The sequence below is a fragment of the Dromiciops gliroides genome, chromosome 2 (genome assembly GCF_019393635.1).
Source record: "Dromiciops gliroides isolate mDroGli1 chromosome 2, mDroGli1.pri, whole genome shotgun sequence".
NCBI classification, from domain to species: Eukaryota; Metazoa; Chordata; class Mammalia; order Microbiotheria; family Microbiotheriidae; genus Dromiciops; species Dromiciops gliroides.
In genome coordinates, this window is record NC_057862.1 from 657,320,312 (window position 1) to 657,336,791 (window position 16,480).

Consider the following 16,480-nt stretch of genomic DNA (forward strand, 5'->3'; position numbering starts at 1 on the left):
GATGAGCAGAACCAGAAGAACATTGTACACAGCATCATCAACATCATGTGTTGATCAACTGTGATAGACTATATTCTTCTCAGCAATAAAATGGTACAAGATAGTTCCAAAGGACTCATTATGGAAAATCCTCTCCAAATTCAGAAAAAAAAGAACTGTGGAATATGGATGCAGATTGAACCATACTATTTCTTTTGTTTTTGGTGCTGTTGTTTTTCTTTTTTTCTTTTTTTCTTTTTTTTTGCGGGGCAATGGGGGTTAAGTGACTTGCCCAGGGTCACACAGCTAGTGAGTGTTAAGTGTCTGAGGCTGGATTTGAACTCAGGTACTCCTGAATCCAGGGCCAGCGCTTTAACCACTGCGCCATCTAGCTGCCCCTTGTTTTTCTTTTTTGAGGTTTGTTTTTTTCCTTTTTGCTCTGATTCTTCTTTCACAGCAAGACTAATGCAGAAATTTGTTTAATATGATTGTACATATATAACAGATTACTTGCTATCTTGGGGGGGGGAGGGAGAAAAATTTGAAACTAGAAATCTTATAAAAATAAATGTTATGGGGCGGCTAGGTGGCACAGTAGATAAAGCACCAGCCCTGGATTCAGGAGTACCTGAGTTCAAATCTGACCTCGGCCACTTGACACTTACTAGCTGTGTGACCCTGGGCAAGTCACTTAACCCCCACTGCCCCGCCAAAAAAAACCCCAAAACAACAAAAAACCCCAAATGTTGAAAACTATCTGTACATGTAACTGGAAAATAATTAAATATTTTTATAAATAAAAAAAGAATTGTAAATCGAGGGAATGCCCATCAATAGGGGAATGGTTAAACAAGTTGTGGTATATGAATGTAATGGAATACTATTGTGTTGTAAGAAACGATAAGTAGGAATTCAGAGAAACCTGGAAGGACTTACATGAACTAAAGCTGACTGAGAGGATTAGAACCAGGGGAACATTATACATAGTAACAGCAATATTGTGTGATGAACAATGATGATAGGCTTAGCTCTTCTCAGCAGTGCAAAGATCCAAAACAGTTTCAAAGAACTCATGATAGAAAATGTTCTCGACATCCAGAAAAAAGAACTGTGAATTATGAATGAAGATTGAATCATACTGTTTCTACTTTTGGACTGTTTTCCCCCCTTCTTTTTTGAGGTTTTCCCCTTGTGCTCTGATTCTTCTTTCACAAGATAAGTAATGTAGAAATATGGTTTCTTTGTTTTGTTTTTGTGGGGCAATGAGGGTTAAGTGACTTGCCCAGGGTCACACAGCTAGTAAGTATCAAGTGTCTGAAGCCAGATTTGAACTCAGGTCCTCCTGAATCCAGGGCTGGTGCTTTATCCACAGAGTGTGTGTGTGTGTGTGTGTGTGTGTGTGTGTGTGTGTATACACATGTATGTATATATATATATATATATATTCACAACTGCTTTCCATCTTGGGGAGGAGGAAGGGAAGGGAGGGTGGGAGAAAAAATTTGGAACTAAAAATTCCGTGAAAACAAATTTTGAAAACTATCCCTATATGTAACTGGAAAATAATAAAATACTTAAAAAAATTTTTTTAAAAAGCATCTGGTCCTGGTTAAGAAACAGAAATGTAAATCAGTGGAACAGAGTAGACATACAATATACAGTAGCAAATGATTACAGTAACCTTGTGTTAAATGTAAAGATTTAAGTTTTGGGGATAAGAGTTCATTATTTGGTAAAAATTGTTAGGAAAGCTGGAAAGCAGTCTGGCAGAAATTGGGCACAGACCAGTATCTTATAACATTTGCCAAGGAACAGTCAAAATGGATATATGACCTAGACAGAAGAGGAGATATCACAACAAAATTAGAAGAATATGGAACATATTACCTATCAGACTTTTGGAAAGAATGATTTATAAATAAACAAGAGATAGAGAGCACTGTGAGATATAAAATGGATAACTTTGGATACATTAAATTAAAAAGGTTTTGTACAAATAAAACCAATGCAGCCTAGGTTGGAAGGAAAGTAAAAGATTGGGAAAAAATTTTATAGATAGTTTCTCAGATAAAGATCTTATATCTTAAATACATAAAGAACTTTGTCAAGTTTATAATAATACAAGTAATTCCCCAATTGAAAAATGGTCAAGGGACATGAACAGGCTTTTGCTTTGATGAAGAAATATAAACTATATATGGTCATATGACTATATATAATATATAATGTATATATAATATATATAATGTGCTAAATCATTATTGATTAGAGAAATGCAAGTTAAATGCAAATTAAAACAACTTGGAGACATCATCTTATACCTATCAGATTACTGAAAATGATAGAAGAGGAAAGTAATAAATGTTGGAGGGAATGTGGAAAATTTAAGACAATAATTCACTGTTGGTGGAACTGTGAACTCGATCTAACCATTTTGGAGAGCAATGCTGAATTATGCCCAAAGAGTTATAAAGTTGTGCAATACTGTCTGTTTTCCAAGGTGATTAGGGGAAAAGGAAAATAACTTAGATGCTCTAAAATATTTATAGCAGCAATCTCTGTGGTGGCAAAGAACTGGAAATTGAGAGGATACCCATCAATTCGGGAATGGCTAAACAAGTCGTGATATATGATCCAGATGGAATACTTCTGTGTATAAGAAATGATGAGCTCATTTGATTTTAGAAAAACATGTAAAGACTTATATGAAATAACAAAGAGTGAAATGAGTAGAACCAAGAGAATGTTGTACAGCAATACTGTTCTAAGAACAACTCTGAATGACTAAGTCATTAAAATTTTCCCCCTATTTCCACATTAATCATATTGTAAGAAGAATCAAGAACCAAAAGAAAAATGCCAGAAAGAATAATCAATAACAACAACAAAAGCAACCACAAAAGTGAAAATAGTATACTTCCATTTGCATTCAGACTCCATAGTTTTTTTTCTGAAAGTGGAGAGCATTTTCCATCATAAGTCTTTTGGAATTGTCTTGGTATTCCTGAGAAGAGTTAAGTCTATCACAGCTGATCAACCCACAATGCTGTGGATATTGTTTACAATGTTCTCTTGGTTCTGCTCATTTCACTTGGCATCAATTCAAGTAAGTCTTTCCAGTATTTTCTTTTTTTGTTTGGGTTTTTTTTGCGGGGCTATGGGGGTTAAGTGACTTGCCCAGCATCACACAGCTAGTAAGTGTCAAGTGTCTGAGGCCGGATTTGAACTCAGGTACTCCTGAATCCAGGGCCGGTGCTTTATCCACCTCACCACCTAGCCGTCCCACAGTATTTTCTGAAATCCATCTGTTTATCATTTCTTACAGCACAATAGTATTCCATTACATTCAGATACCACAACTTGCTTAGCCATTCCCCAATTGATGGGCATCCCCTCAATGTCCAATTCTTTGCCACCACAAAGAGAGCAGCTTTAAATATTAAATATTTTTGTACATGTGGGTCCTTTTCCCTTTTTTATGGTCTTTTTGGGATACAGACCTAGTAGTGGTATTGTTGGGTCAAAGGGGACTAAATTGACTAAATCGTTTTTAATATTATAAATACTCAAATAAACTACAAAGAACTTATGTGGGAAGATGCTACCTTCAGAGAAAGAACTGATAAATAGAAGTATGTTATAATACACACACACACACACACACACACACACACACACACACTTTTTTTTTTTTTAGTGAGGCAATTGGGGTTAAGTGACTTGCCTAGGATCACACAACTAGTTAAGTGTTAAGTGTCTGAGGCCGGATTTGAACTCAGGTCCTCCTGACTCCAGGGCCGGTGCTCTACCCACTGCGCCTTCTAGCTGCCCCCCACACACTCATTTTTGTGCCCTCTTTAGGTTAGGGTAGTGAGGGAGGGAGAGAAAGAAAACTTAGAAGGAAATGCAGAAAAGCAGCATAGTCTTGAAAATAATGTCTAGTATTTATTACATAGTTTCTCAAAAAAAGTAAACAGTGTAAGTGGAAATGCACGGTTTTATATTGAATCCTCTTTTTATGATGTGTTGTGTACGTGGAAATGTTCTTTTGTTGTTTTTAAGTTCCAAATGAATAAAAAAGTAAAAAACAAAACCAAAAATAAGCCATTGGCTTTGCAGCTGATAGGAAGGTCCTAGGAGCACCAAGAATATCCATTGGACACCTGAAAACTCAGTTGAAGCCTGAGTGGATTTGGCAGTGGAGAAGAAGTCACTCATCCCGAAGAATGGGAAAAAAGGTAACTGAGAATACTGGGGAAGGTTAACCTAAAGAACACTTCACTCTGCTGCAGTGAACAAAACAAAATGTAGAAGAGGGAGGACAACCATCTGGGGGCCAAGTCCCGAGTGCTGCTCAGCTGCGGGATGCCTGCTCTCCAGAACCTGCCCTCTGGGTCACTTTCTCCGTGTTCAAACTCAAATCCCTGCTTCTCCTCAGCAGCACCCCTTGGGGACAGACTCTTCCAAAGGTACATACAGTCCCAAATCAAGTGTCATTCTGGCCTTTAAAATTTCAGCTGGCCCAGGAGAACATGAATGAACTTTCAGCAATGGGACTACAGGCTTGCAAAGTATCTTTTTTTTTTTTTGGGTGAGGCAATTGGGGTTAAGTGACTTGCCCAGGGTCACACAGCTAGTAAGTGTCAAGTGTCTGAGGCTGAATCTGAACTCAGGTCCTGCTGAATCCAAGGCCAGTGCTCTGTGCCACCTACCTGCCCCAGGCTTGGAAATTAAGTCCAAAAAACATTTTCTTGGAAGAAAGAGTACTGAAATGGGAGCAATTTAACCTGGAAGAAAGGATGAAGGGAAACTTAATTCAGGTTGTAAAACCTGAACAAAGGCAGCCAATCACTTTCACAGCCACCAGAAGGACTTTCCTAAAGGTCAGGCCTGATCATGTCACCAGCCTCCTCAAACATCAGGGACTCCCTATTGCCTTTAGGTTAAATCTCTTCACAAAAGCTTGTGCACACATCTCGCTGCTCCTCAAACGCTACGGTCCAGCCATTTGGGCTTACTTCCTGCTCTTCGCACACCTCCCCACTTCTTCCTAGCTCCCATGAACTACAATGAGTGACCCCCTCACCTCATGCCTGCTGGGATACCAGGTTTCTTTCAAGACTCAGCTCCAGAGCCAGCTGCTAGCTGAAGCATTTCCCGATCCCCACCTCGCTGCTGACCCCCCTCCCCAACACCCCTGTACTCCTTTGGGACATAATCTGGACAAGCTTAAAAACGCACATACTGTCTCCCCATTAGACTATAAGCTCCCTGAGGGCAGAAATTGCTTCACTCTCCCTCATATTCCCAGCACCAAGCACAGAGCCTACAAGAGTAAGAGCTTTAGCCACGCTTGTTGTGGCTGAAAGCAGCCTTGGAATTTTCCATCGCTCCTTATAGTCTGGCCCGGTCGAGGGGGTCAGTCCTACCTCGAGGGGGTCGATGCAGAGGGACTGATTAGACCAGTCACAGGTTTCCCCAGCCCGAAGCGAATACTCGTTCTCTAAAGACTTGGCTACAGCAAAGTCAGGCCGGCCAGGACAAGTTACAGGAAGAACACCTAGTTCCTGGTCAAGCCAAGGCTCTTCCCTAATTATCAAGGGACTGAAATACTAGCAGGAGCTCCCAGCCCTCCTCTCTTAGCCCATTCTTTCTCTTCCCCCTGCCTCTGTCCTGCACAATCACCTTAGAGAGAAGCTTCCAATTCCTTTGGCGCCAGGTCACCAAGAGATAGGCCCCAAAGTCTTGAAAACACTTGCTATTTCAGCAAACATATTTCTATGGAAGCAATCCGAGAGAGCTGTTTAATGTACTGAATCTCCTTCCGAAGCCCTCCAACACACACAAAAAACCAATTTCAAGGGAGAGAAAGCAGGATGGGATTAAACAACACAATTTAAAAGACTCTGGAAACTCAGCTGTTTCCACTGGAGTGCTAGGAAAGGAATCAATCAGCAATATTCTTTTCCTTTTTGTATTCAAATGAGGAACGTCATTTCGTTCTGACAGGCCCTCTATCTGGGACTAGCAGCCGTGCAGGCTGCTTACAGTGAAAGGTTTGGGAGGGAACGGGGGAAGGGAGAAAGGCAGGAGTGCAGACTGGGAGCAGGAAAAGACCTTCTTGGTCATCTAGTAGCACCTAATTTTATAGATAAAGACACTGAGGCCCAGAGATGCTGAGTGACTTGGGTTGTAAGTGGCAAAGCAAGGACTGACATCTGTCCTTGGCCCCAGTCACAGGGTACTGAGATAAAAGCATACTCACCCACCGAGGAATCTGCCCTTCCTAATGGAGATGCAGGCAGGGAAAATCAGGCTGCAGCAAAGTAAGACCGTAGCCATAAAGACCCATGGGAAATCTGGGGACGAGTTTGGCACCTCACTCTAGGGGAACCTGTAAGACCCCTTTTCCCAGGCCGACCCTCCCACCCTCCAGATTCAGATGGGGCCTGGGCTGGCAAGCCTGTTTCATGTCCCCACTGCCTAATGGAGGGCACTATGTGCCACAGCTGCCCTAGCGCCAAGAAGAACATTTCAGTGTGGAGAGAGATAAGTCAAGGCTCATCCCATCAGCCCAAAGAGGCACTGAAAAGTCAACAAGCACTTATTAAGCACCTACTATGTGTCAGGCACTGTGCTGAGGGCTGCAAGTACAAGAAAGGCAAAAAACCAAAAAGAAGACAAAAACCCTGCTTTCAAGAGGTTCCTACTCCACTGGGAGGCGGGGGGAAGTGTGGAGACAAGAAGCAAACAGCTAAGTACACAGAATAAGCTGGAGATATTCTCAGAGCAAAGGCACGGACATCAAGGACTGTGAAAGGCTTCTTGCAGAAAGTGGGACAGCTGCTAAGATTTGGAGGAAGCCAAGGGGCAGAGACAAGGAAGGAGAGGGTTCCAGGCACATGTACAGCCAGTGACAACACACAGATCTGGGAGAGGCTTGTGCTAGAACAAAAAGGAGGCCACTGCTGGAGAATACCTGGAGGGGAGTAAGAAGACTGAAAAGAGGCAGGAAGCAGCCAGGTGATGAAGGGCTTTCAAAGCCAAACAAAGTATTTTACATTTGATCCTGAAAGTAACTGGGGAACAATGGCCTTTACTGCATAGGTCGGACATGATCAGCCCTGAGCGCTAAGAAGATTAATTAGGCAGTTGAATGGAGTATGGACTGAAGACGGGGAGACATCTCAGGCAGGCAGGCAGACCCACCAGCAGCTACTGCAATAACCCAGGCTTGAGGGCAGGAGGGCCTGAAGCAGCGTGGTTCCAGTGACAGTGGAGAAAAGGGGACACAGTCAAGAGCTGTTGTGAAAGCAGAACTGACAGGAGCTGGCACCAGCTTGGATCTGGAGGGGTGACGCCGAGGTTGTGAGCTGGGTGACAGGGAGAACAGTGGTGCCCTTAATAGTAATAGGTGAGTTAGGAAGGGGGAGGGTTGGGGGGCACTAAGTGTGGCATCCTGTTTGAGCTGTCCAATGGGAAACTGGAAGTGGGCAGATAGCTTGCACAGAATGGTCAAGATGGCCCAGCTCACTGGGATGTGCATTCTTATAGGAACCATTGCTCCCTCAGGAGAAAAGAACCCCCCCACCCAAAGGACTTCCCTGACCCACTCTGGCAAACACATTCATCAGCAAGACTTAATCACGAGCTCGAGAGGCAGCATGGCCTGTGTCTCCTGATCATCTTATTATCAATGGGCACCTATACGCCAGGCACTGCACTAGGCACTGGAGATTCAAGATGATCCCTACTCAAAATAGGCTTACACCCTAATTCAAGGCATTACCCTGTTCCACACAATGATGCTTATTATTAAGACTGTTTTTATCTCTTTCCCATGAGCTAGCAAGTCTCGAACCCTCGGCAAAGGAAGGCTCAAGCCAAAGTGCTTTAAGACCCTAAACCCCCTCTAGAGATACGTAGTTATGGGAGTTCTTTTCAAGGCCAGGTTCCTCATTCACACACTAGCCCATGAAACTTTCAGAAAAGGCCTGAAGGAAGTGGCTACACCACCAAAGTCAAAAACCAAGTCACTGTCTATTTTTATAGCACAGAATACTAAAAACTGTTCTAACACTAAACATGTTTTCTTTGTCTTTATTATAAGGGATGGCTCTCTGTGAAGGGCTACAGTGGGAAATGTCAGGTTATGTTCAAAAACAAGATATCAATAAACATGTATTTTTAAAAATAAAAAAAATGTATTTTTTAAAAAAGATGCTCATGACACATTCGTTTGGTCAGGTATAAGGATACTGATTATCAGGTCACAGCTTTCAACATGGGTGTGAGGATAGGGGAAAATGGACACAGTCACTTTCTCTTAACCCCAAGGTCCCATAGTAAAAGACAAAGAAGCTTGACAACCAGTGATATAAAATTATTTAAGTCACCCTACCTCATCTGATTCATCCGACAAGGTCCGAAGTAGGATGGGAAAAAGGTTGTCTGTATGTCGGAACATCTGGAAAATAGAGAAACATGTTAATGATTTACCAAAAGTGTGATATGCAGAGAAAGAAAGTAGTTTTAGTTTTATTATATTAAAAAGCCTTTCATCTCAGAGTTTTATGAAGAGGAAAGGGATTTTTACAGAAGAAAAAAGTGGCATAATTCCTAATTACAACAGTCGGTTTAGGGAAAGGGGTGGAAAGCTTGGTTGTATTATAAAGAAATCATTTCTTTGTATTTTTTCGGTGGTGTCACAAAATGATCTGGGTAATAAATCACATTTTGGTGTGATGCTAAAATACATTAAAGTTAACAGCACAAAATGGTGATCTGTATTTAATATTTAACCAACTCATTTTACTAAAAGTAGTATTCAAGTAAATTTATGAGTAAAATCTGGAAATAAATCATACTTGTTAGACTTTTGATAGAAATTATACAAGTTGCGTAAAATTTCCCTCTCATTTACCTGCACTGAATTATACTATATATTATACACATGTGGTATGTGGAGTTTTTTATTCTAAAATTTTAGAATTTTGTTTATGAGGTCATGTTTGATATAGAGCTAAAAATAGCTGGCAAGTATCAAGTATTTCCAAGGGTCTATTTATGACATTTATGTGCTTCCATTTTTCACAAGTACTTTCATACAATAGACACTTAATACATGTTTTTGGTTCATTTATCAGTACATAAAAGGGAAGGAAGAATAAGCATTTTTATACAGCACCTACTATGTGCCTGATACTGTGCTTTTTATAAATATCATCTCATTTGATCCTCACAACCACCCTTCGAGGTAGGAGCTATTATTACCCCCATTTGCAGCTGTGATAACCAAGGCAAACGAAGGTTGAGTGACTTGCCCAGGGTCACACAGCTAGTGTGTGTGGCTGGACAGGAACTTAGGTCTTCCTGACTTCAGGCCCAGCACTCTACCCACTGAGTAACCAGTTGCCCCTATTTTACTGAAATAAACCTTCTTTGGAGGGGAGGAGGAACTCCCAGATCTGTCTTCATTGCCTGAATCAAGGATACATTTTAAATTTTCTTTTCTTTTTCCTTTTTTTTTTGGCAGAACAATGAGGGTTAAGTGACTTGCCCAAGGTCACACAACTAGTAAGTGTCAAGTGTCTAAGGCCGGATTTGAACTCAGGTCCTCCTGAATCCAGGGCTGGTGCTTTATCCACTACATCACCTACCTGCCCCGATACATTTTCAATTTTGTACTCTTTTAAGTGCCTACCCACTGAATGTATTGGAACTGTTCCTTATGGGATTTGTAGGATGCTTTTCTATTCAATAAGCACCTGAGAGTTCTTAAGGGTTAACTCTTTAAGAGAAGTCTTAAACTTCATCAGAATTTAAAATCTTGTTTAAAGAACAGGGGTTTTATTTGTATCAAAATTATGCTGAGTTTCCATTTCCAAACAGAAAACAAATTTATTTAGAAAAACAGAAAAAATAAAATAGAGGCTGGGGGTGGGGGTGGAGGCAAGCAACAAGCCCTTGTGAAGTTAACCCTATGCCAGAATAAGGGCCAGCCTAGAAATCATCTCCCTCTTGCCCAGGCCTAACTCTGAAGTGGTCCCCAGACTGTAGGCTCTTCCTCATTACGCACAATCCTCTTTTTGAGCACTCACCACTCCTTCGTTTGCTACTATCTCCACAGCCCCAGACAACTGGGGAAATGGGTGAAAACGCCATTGGGTGGGCATTAGGAACAAGGCCTGGCCACTGTCATCCCGCTGGTCTGGGAGGGCCCCTGGCTTACCTTCCGGGGAGTCTTGATGTACAAGTGGTAGAGCCACTTTAGGACGGCGATCCTGGTCATCATCCCGATGGCAGGGTCATGGAGGTGACAGTTTAGTACCTGCATGATCTCGTCGAGGTTCAGTGTCACTGGTAGACCTTCAGCACTGCGTACAAGAGCAGGAAGAACGGAACTGAGCCACTGCCGTCCAAATCAAACTACTTCCTAACTGAGGTTCCAACACAAAGGGAAGCTCGTGCCCCGGCCACCCACAGGCTCGGTGGCTGAGCAGCGGCACCACGCCACCATGCCACCATGTTACACGCGCATGTCTCTTTCCATTCCTCATCAGTAGCTCCTCAATCACAGATTCAGCAAAGACTCGGAACTTGTTCTTCACCTGGGGAGAAGGGCCAGGCCATTGGGCCCCAGAGACCTCTTCCTTTTCCCTAGCAGCCGCCAGATGAACCTTCCCACACAAAGGAGGCCAAAAGGCCTCCATCCAACCTTGGGCCAGAGGACATCCAGCCTGATGTCCCAGTAATAGAACAGTATCACGAAATCGAGGGTTAGGTACTCTGCCCTTCTCCATCAGGCCCTTGACCGATCCTACCTGATCCTGAGGCAGCTGAAAAGAAGCCTCTGCTTAGCACCCACCAGTGGCGTCAGTTCTTGGGCTTTCCTGGGATTCAGGCTGACACACTCTTCCGCTCAGCCAGAGGGGGTGGGGGTTCTCTTAAACAGCAATAACACTAATAGTTTAAACGTCTATACTAGTTAGGCAGACAAAGTACTTTCTTCACAAAGGTGCTGTGCAGACATCATCACTCCCATTTTAAAGAGGAGCGAGGTGAGGTAAAGAGAAACCCAGTGACTTGCTCATACAATTGTGAAGCTTTGGAATTGAGACGGGCACATGGGTCTCCTGGCTTCTAGCACCACTCCCTCTGAGGAAGTCAAACGGGCTGTGGTGGCAGCCACTTTCCCATGGGCCTGGCTGTGGCAGTTAAGATGACTGCCTGGACAAAGTGGTACTTCTAAGATGCTGAATTATTCCCATGTGCCAGGAACTCGGCAGCGACCCCTTCCTAATTTACCTGCAGCCTTTCTGAATTTTTTTTTTTTTGCAGGGCAATGGGGGTTAAGTGACTTACCCAGGGTCACACAGCTACTAAGTGTCAAGTGTCTGAGGCCGGATTTGAACTCAGGTACTCCTGAATCCAGGGCCGGTGCTTTATCCACTGCGCCATCTAGCTGCCCCTACCTGCAGCCTTTCTGAAGCTCACTGGGTGTAAATTCCTGAAGGGCACACTGCTCTCACTCTGTGCAATTTTCCAAGGGGACTCCTGGCTAATATGGTTCTATGTTCCCCATGGTGCCCATTATGGGGTTGAGGGCAGGCAGTCTCACCCCCCGAAGGTCACATGATGGTTTGGGTATGTGATCTGCAGTATAGAACAGATCGTGGGGGCCCTAGATTGGGTGCTAACTCTTGTGATGAGAGGATCTTCCCTAAGTGTTACTTCTGGCTGGTACTGGTGTCTGAGGGGCCAAAGTACCCAAACGCTTTGGCAGCCTCGAATTACAGACAGGAGAACTGAAGCATGGGCATAAAGCCGCTTATCCTCTCTTGTTCACATTCCACAGCAGAATGTCGTGCCAAAGTTCCAGCTTCCAGGCATCATCCTAGGGACTTGTAAACTTATGCCTTTGCTATCTGACTCCGTTTTTTGGGTCTCATTCTGGTTTGGGTTTCTCTCCATTGCATCTTTAAGCTGGGACCCATCTCCAACGTGGCTGATGCCTCCTGTCATGACGTCCTTTTCTGTACTGCCAGCAGAATCCTGTTCTCCTGAAAGCCTCCTGTGGCCCATCAGGGAGCACATGACACCAGAAGCTGCCGCGTGGCTTCTTTCCTGAGCACCTGATCCAGCACCATGCTCATGGGCCTGGGTGAGCCAGTTTTGGGCCTTCTGTTTCTTACCACCAAGGCACCAGAGCTGGCCCACCTAGCCTCCTCTCCAACAACAGGGGAAAGACTTCGCTTTTCAGACTTCGCTGTCGCGCTTTCTGCCCATCTAGTGAGCAGTAAAACCTAATTATGTTCTCAGCAGATATAACTGCTTGTTTTCACTGGTATCTGAACTGAGGATGACAGAACACCAGGAGCTAGGGGAAGGGTCCCCTCTCCTCCTACCCAAAAGGTCAATCTCAGAGCACACAGCCTGAGTTTGAAACTTAGGAGAAGGGTGACCATCAGCTCAGTGTCCCAACCTGAAGCAGAATGAGAAGAGACAGCAAAGGATCACCTCTCTTTGCTTTCTTGCAGTAGAGCTGCCACGAAGTATATAGTGCCCCAACACAGCCAGCCTCACGGGGCACTGGGAAGAGTGTAGATCAGAAGCATACTTTCCTGTTAGAAACTGCAAAGAAAGTTATGTGGGGGCAAAACCAGCTCCTGCTAATTCCACTGGTCGGAGGCAAGCACACGCTGTGCATACAGCCAAGTACGGACCCCAAGACACGAGGTCTGGGAGAGTTAGCCAACAACTGTGCTGCACAGCTAGCTCTTGCTGGCTGGCAGTCTTCAGGTGCCCCTTCCTGCTGAGCACACACTCCGGTCATGGCTTCTTTTTGCCCTTCTCTGCTTCACGGTTCACATTTCCCCCATGACCTCTCCTGAAGACACCAGCCAGAGCAATGGATCCCCACACATGTGCATGCATCTCTAAGCCCTCGCAGTGACCCTCGCTCAGCTGTGTCCAGGAATCACTTCACCTGAGCCTCTTTTCATCAGGAAGGCTGAGAGGCCGCAAAGGTCACAGCTGCCTTTGGGCTGGCCACTTCTATGGGGGGGAGGGGGGCTCCTCAGCAAAGGCTGCCCTGCAGCAGGGGCTCAGCTTTGTGCAAAGGCACAGACTGGATCCTGGATCCACTTTGCTTGGCCTGTTTTTGGTCTACCTCATCTTCTGGTGCTCTGGCCAGCCAGAGGGGAAAGGTCACTCTGGTTCACCCCCAGCTTACAGTGCCTCTTTCAGGAGAAGTCTGAGCCTCTGTGGGAGTGGCTGTGGGGGTTAGCAAATGGCCGACACATGCTTTGGATTTATTAGCATGAATGAATTTTTACTGAGTATTTACAACTCTTCTGCTCCCTGAGTCAAGAACTATAGAATGAAGGGACTCCCCATAAAGACAGGCCTGGGAGCTCTCACTTGAAAGTGTTTCGGAGAAGCTGCCACTTTATCCCCTCCTACAGGTAAGGTGCCTCTCCCTTGGGCCCTAGAGGGTATAAACAAGGCTTGTGGCTCTGGTGATCTCACAGACCTTGCTTCCCACTCATTCCCTGAGCTCTTGTTCTTCTGGAGCAGAAATCACAAGTCAGCGGGCCCTGCAGTCGTGGGCCACTTTGGACGGACACAGTTAAGAGGTGGATCAACCCATTGGGAGATGCTTCTCTGCAAAGGAAAATGACTGTTTGCTAGTGTGGGACACGAGGCAACTGTGGCCTCAATGAACAACCCGCCTCCCAGCAATTTCTGAAACAACCTTTCGGCTCTTCGGAACCTGCAGGATAACAACGTGCCCAGGATAACAACATGCCCAGGACGCGCCAGGTGAGATGAGTGCCGAGGTCCCTTCCAATGATTCTGTGCTCACGGGGGCAGGAGGTTCCGTGGCTTCTGCTCTCTTCCCTCTCCAATCCACTCTCCAAGTTGTGCCCAAACGACCTCCCCAAGGCACATCACTCTCCTGGTCTGAAAGCTTGCAATAGATGCCCAGCACTTCTAGGATCACATGCCAACGTCCTCAGTCCGAAGGCCTCCCACAGTTAGGCTTCCCAGTCTTCTTCCATACGCCTTCTCTTTATGAGCTCTAGCTACCAGCTACCCTGGACCGCGAGCACCACACCGCACTGCCAGTCTCTGGGCATTTGCACAAGTCCTTTGCAGCTGGCTCTCAAAATCCTTGTCTTCCTGTGAGGCTCTGCTCAGGGGCTGCCTCCTCAATGTTGGTTTTCCTGATTCTTGCCATTCTTCTGTTTTCTTCCTCGATTCTCCTCATACAATGCTTGTGAATGCACAGTATCCCCTAATAAAATGTAAGGTCTTTGTGGGCAGGGACTATTTCATCTGTTTCTTTGTATCCCAAATGTCTCAAATGCTTTTAAAACTGAACTAATTATCTTCAGCTACCAGCCAAAGAATGGATGACCTTTAGGACAGCGAGCTCATTTGTGAAAGGAGTGTTTAGTTTCTATAACTACAAAAATCACCAGCAGTTTCACCGTGTCCTAAGTTGGCTTAGGTCCTATACCGGCTAGGGACAAAAGCTTTCCCACGTAGAAAAGTAAGAACCAACACCGGAGAGGCGACTGTTCAGGAACCAAGGCCTAGACTTGGAGAAGAACTTTCAATACAAATTGTAGGGAAAGTCAAGCGATTTCTGGTGTCAGTCTTAGACGGTAGACCCTACTTTTGGAGTTTACTGGCCTAACTAGTCAATTGAGGACACATCCTAAGAATGGGAGAGTAGATTTCAGGGCGTGTGTGTACGTGTGATATATCCTCTTTTCATTACACGTCACGTCTGCAGGGTGGGACCAACGCCCAGTGGAAGAATGAAAAGTCCCTCACAAAGCTCTGGTTCATTCCACACAAGAAAATGCCATTCCTAGGGTTGTCAGTGTTCCTCAAACCAAAAGTTTCGAGGGATATTGCAGACCCTGTAGTCCGCCTGGGTTGAGATAGGAGTGGAATGGTCCCTCTAAGGGGCCCCTCATACCCCAGTGAATTTCATATGTTTCTCAAAGGAGAAAAACACATTTGCTTCAAGCCATTCCCAGCGCTGGGGAGTCGAGAGGCCACACTATGGCAACACTGCCACCGTGTGGCGATCCCACCACACTGCTCTAGCCTTTGAGTCAAACCCCTTTGCGTGGGGGGGCCCTTGAGGACCAACAGGAGATACGAGTTTCTGCACTCTCCCCGGCTGTGACCCGCCCCCTCCACTTGCTCTGGTGTGTCCCTTGAGTGCCCACACACTGTGAAAGGGAGAGTAGGTGGGAGCCCACAGGGCAGCTTTGGCGTGGGCTTTGTGCCCACGAGCTCCCGACCACAGTCTACATACAGGCCTTTCACAGAATCTGTTCAGAATCTGTTGCAGTGGTTTTGGAAGTTTAGCACAGCCTTTGCCTACTAACCCATCTGCAAAACGAGGGGGCGGGAGATACGGCTCAATGGCCTCCGAGGCCTTCTCCAGCCCCAAATCTAGTAGTTTCTGATGCTTCTTCACTCCATTTTCTTGTGCAAGACACACCCTCCATTCTTCTTTTGACATCGCAGCCCTGACACAAGTGACTTACCCAGCTGGAGTGAAGACGCTGAAGTTGGAGTCACAAGAAGCATCTAAGCAGCCTAGAAAAGGGGACAGAACAGACCCATTAGCCCGAATGCAAATGATCCCTCAGAAAGAAGGGACGCCATCCCAGCAGAGAACGAGTTCATAACGGGTGAAAGACAACACACAGCTGAGGTCCCAGCGGCTTGTCTCAAATCAGAGGCCACGGTATCCTCTCCAGGCTGGTGTGGACCTGGGGGTTCCCAAGGAGGCCTGCGGGCTCTGAAGGACGGCTTCATTCCAACATCTATGTCCCTAAACTCTTCCGAAGTTGGCTGGGGGCAAGCTCAAGCCCTTCTGCTTAGATTTAGCCAATCAGCGCACTCCTTGATAGAAAGACCTGAACCAGCTCCCCAGACTGAATTTCAGCACTCAAGGTGAAAAGAGTAACAGTCCCCCCCTTTGTCATATGATTGTGATTTTCTAGACATCGGGGAGCTGGAAAGCCCTCTTTAGGATTCTGGCTGAAGTGCAGGATGACCATATAAAGCAGAAAGGGGGAAGTGGGGGTGGGAGCCCTTGATCTGTCTGAAGAGAGAGGTGACATTTCAAGCTCTGCTCTGACATAAATAGTGAACTTTAATTAAGGGGATGCCTGCATTTTTTGGCTCTACTGGAATTTAAATGTACCAAATGTTACTTCAACTGCATTGGAGACAATGTGCCTTTTTTTTTTTTTTTTGGTGAGGCAATTGGGGTTAAGTGACTTGCCCAGGGTCACACAGCTAGTAAGTGTTAAGTGTCTGAGGCCACATTTGAACTCAGGTACTCCTGACTCCAGGACCGGTGCTCTATCCACTGCACCACCTAGCTGCCCCACCTTTTTTTTTTTTTAAGTAGAAAATTATACTCTAAGAGTGTGTGCTGTCATGGGACTTCTCCCATAACTCCATT

The 16,480-nt window shown here is 45.1% G+C and overlaps 1 protein-coding gene across 1 annotated transcript in view; it reads right to left on the bottom strand.

Moving 5' to 3' along the window:
- VAC14 (VAC14 component of PIKFYVE complex) overlaps nt 1-16,480 on the bottom strand; it is a 129,728-nt gene that overhangs the window by 86,588 nt on the left and 26,660 nt on the right. Inside the window, exons 10-12 of the mRNA XM_043987184.1 lie at nt 15,552-15,603; nt 10,211-10,355; nt 8,381-8,446 (exon numbers count right to left, since the gene is read on the bottom strand). Of these exons, the coding sequence (XP_043843119.1) occupies nt 8,381-8,446; nt 10,211-10,355; nt 15,552-15,603 (263 nt within the window). The remainder of the gene's footprint in view (nt 1-8,380; nt 8,447-10,210; nt 10,356-15,551; nt 15,604-16,480) is intronic.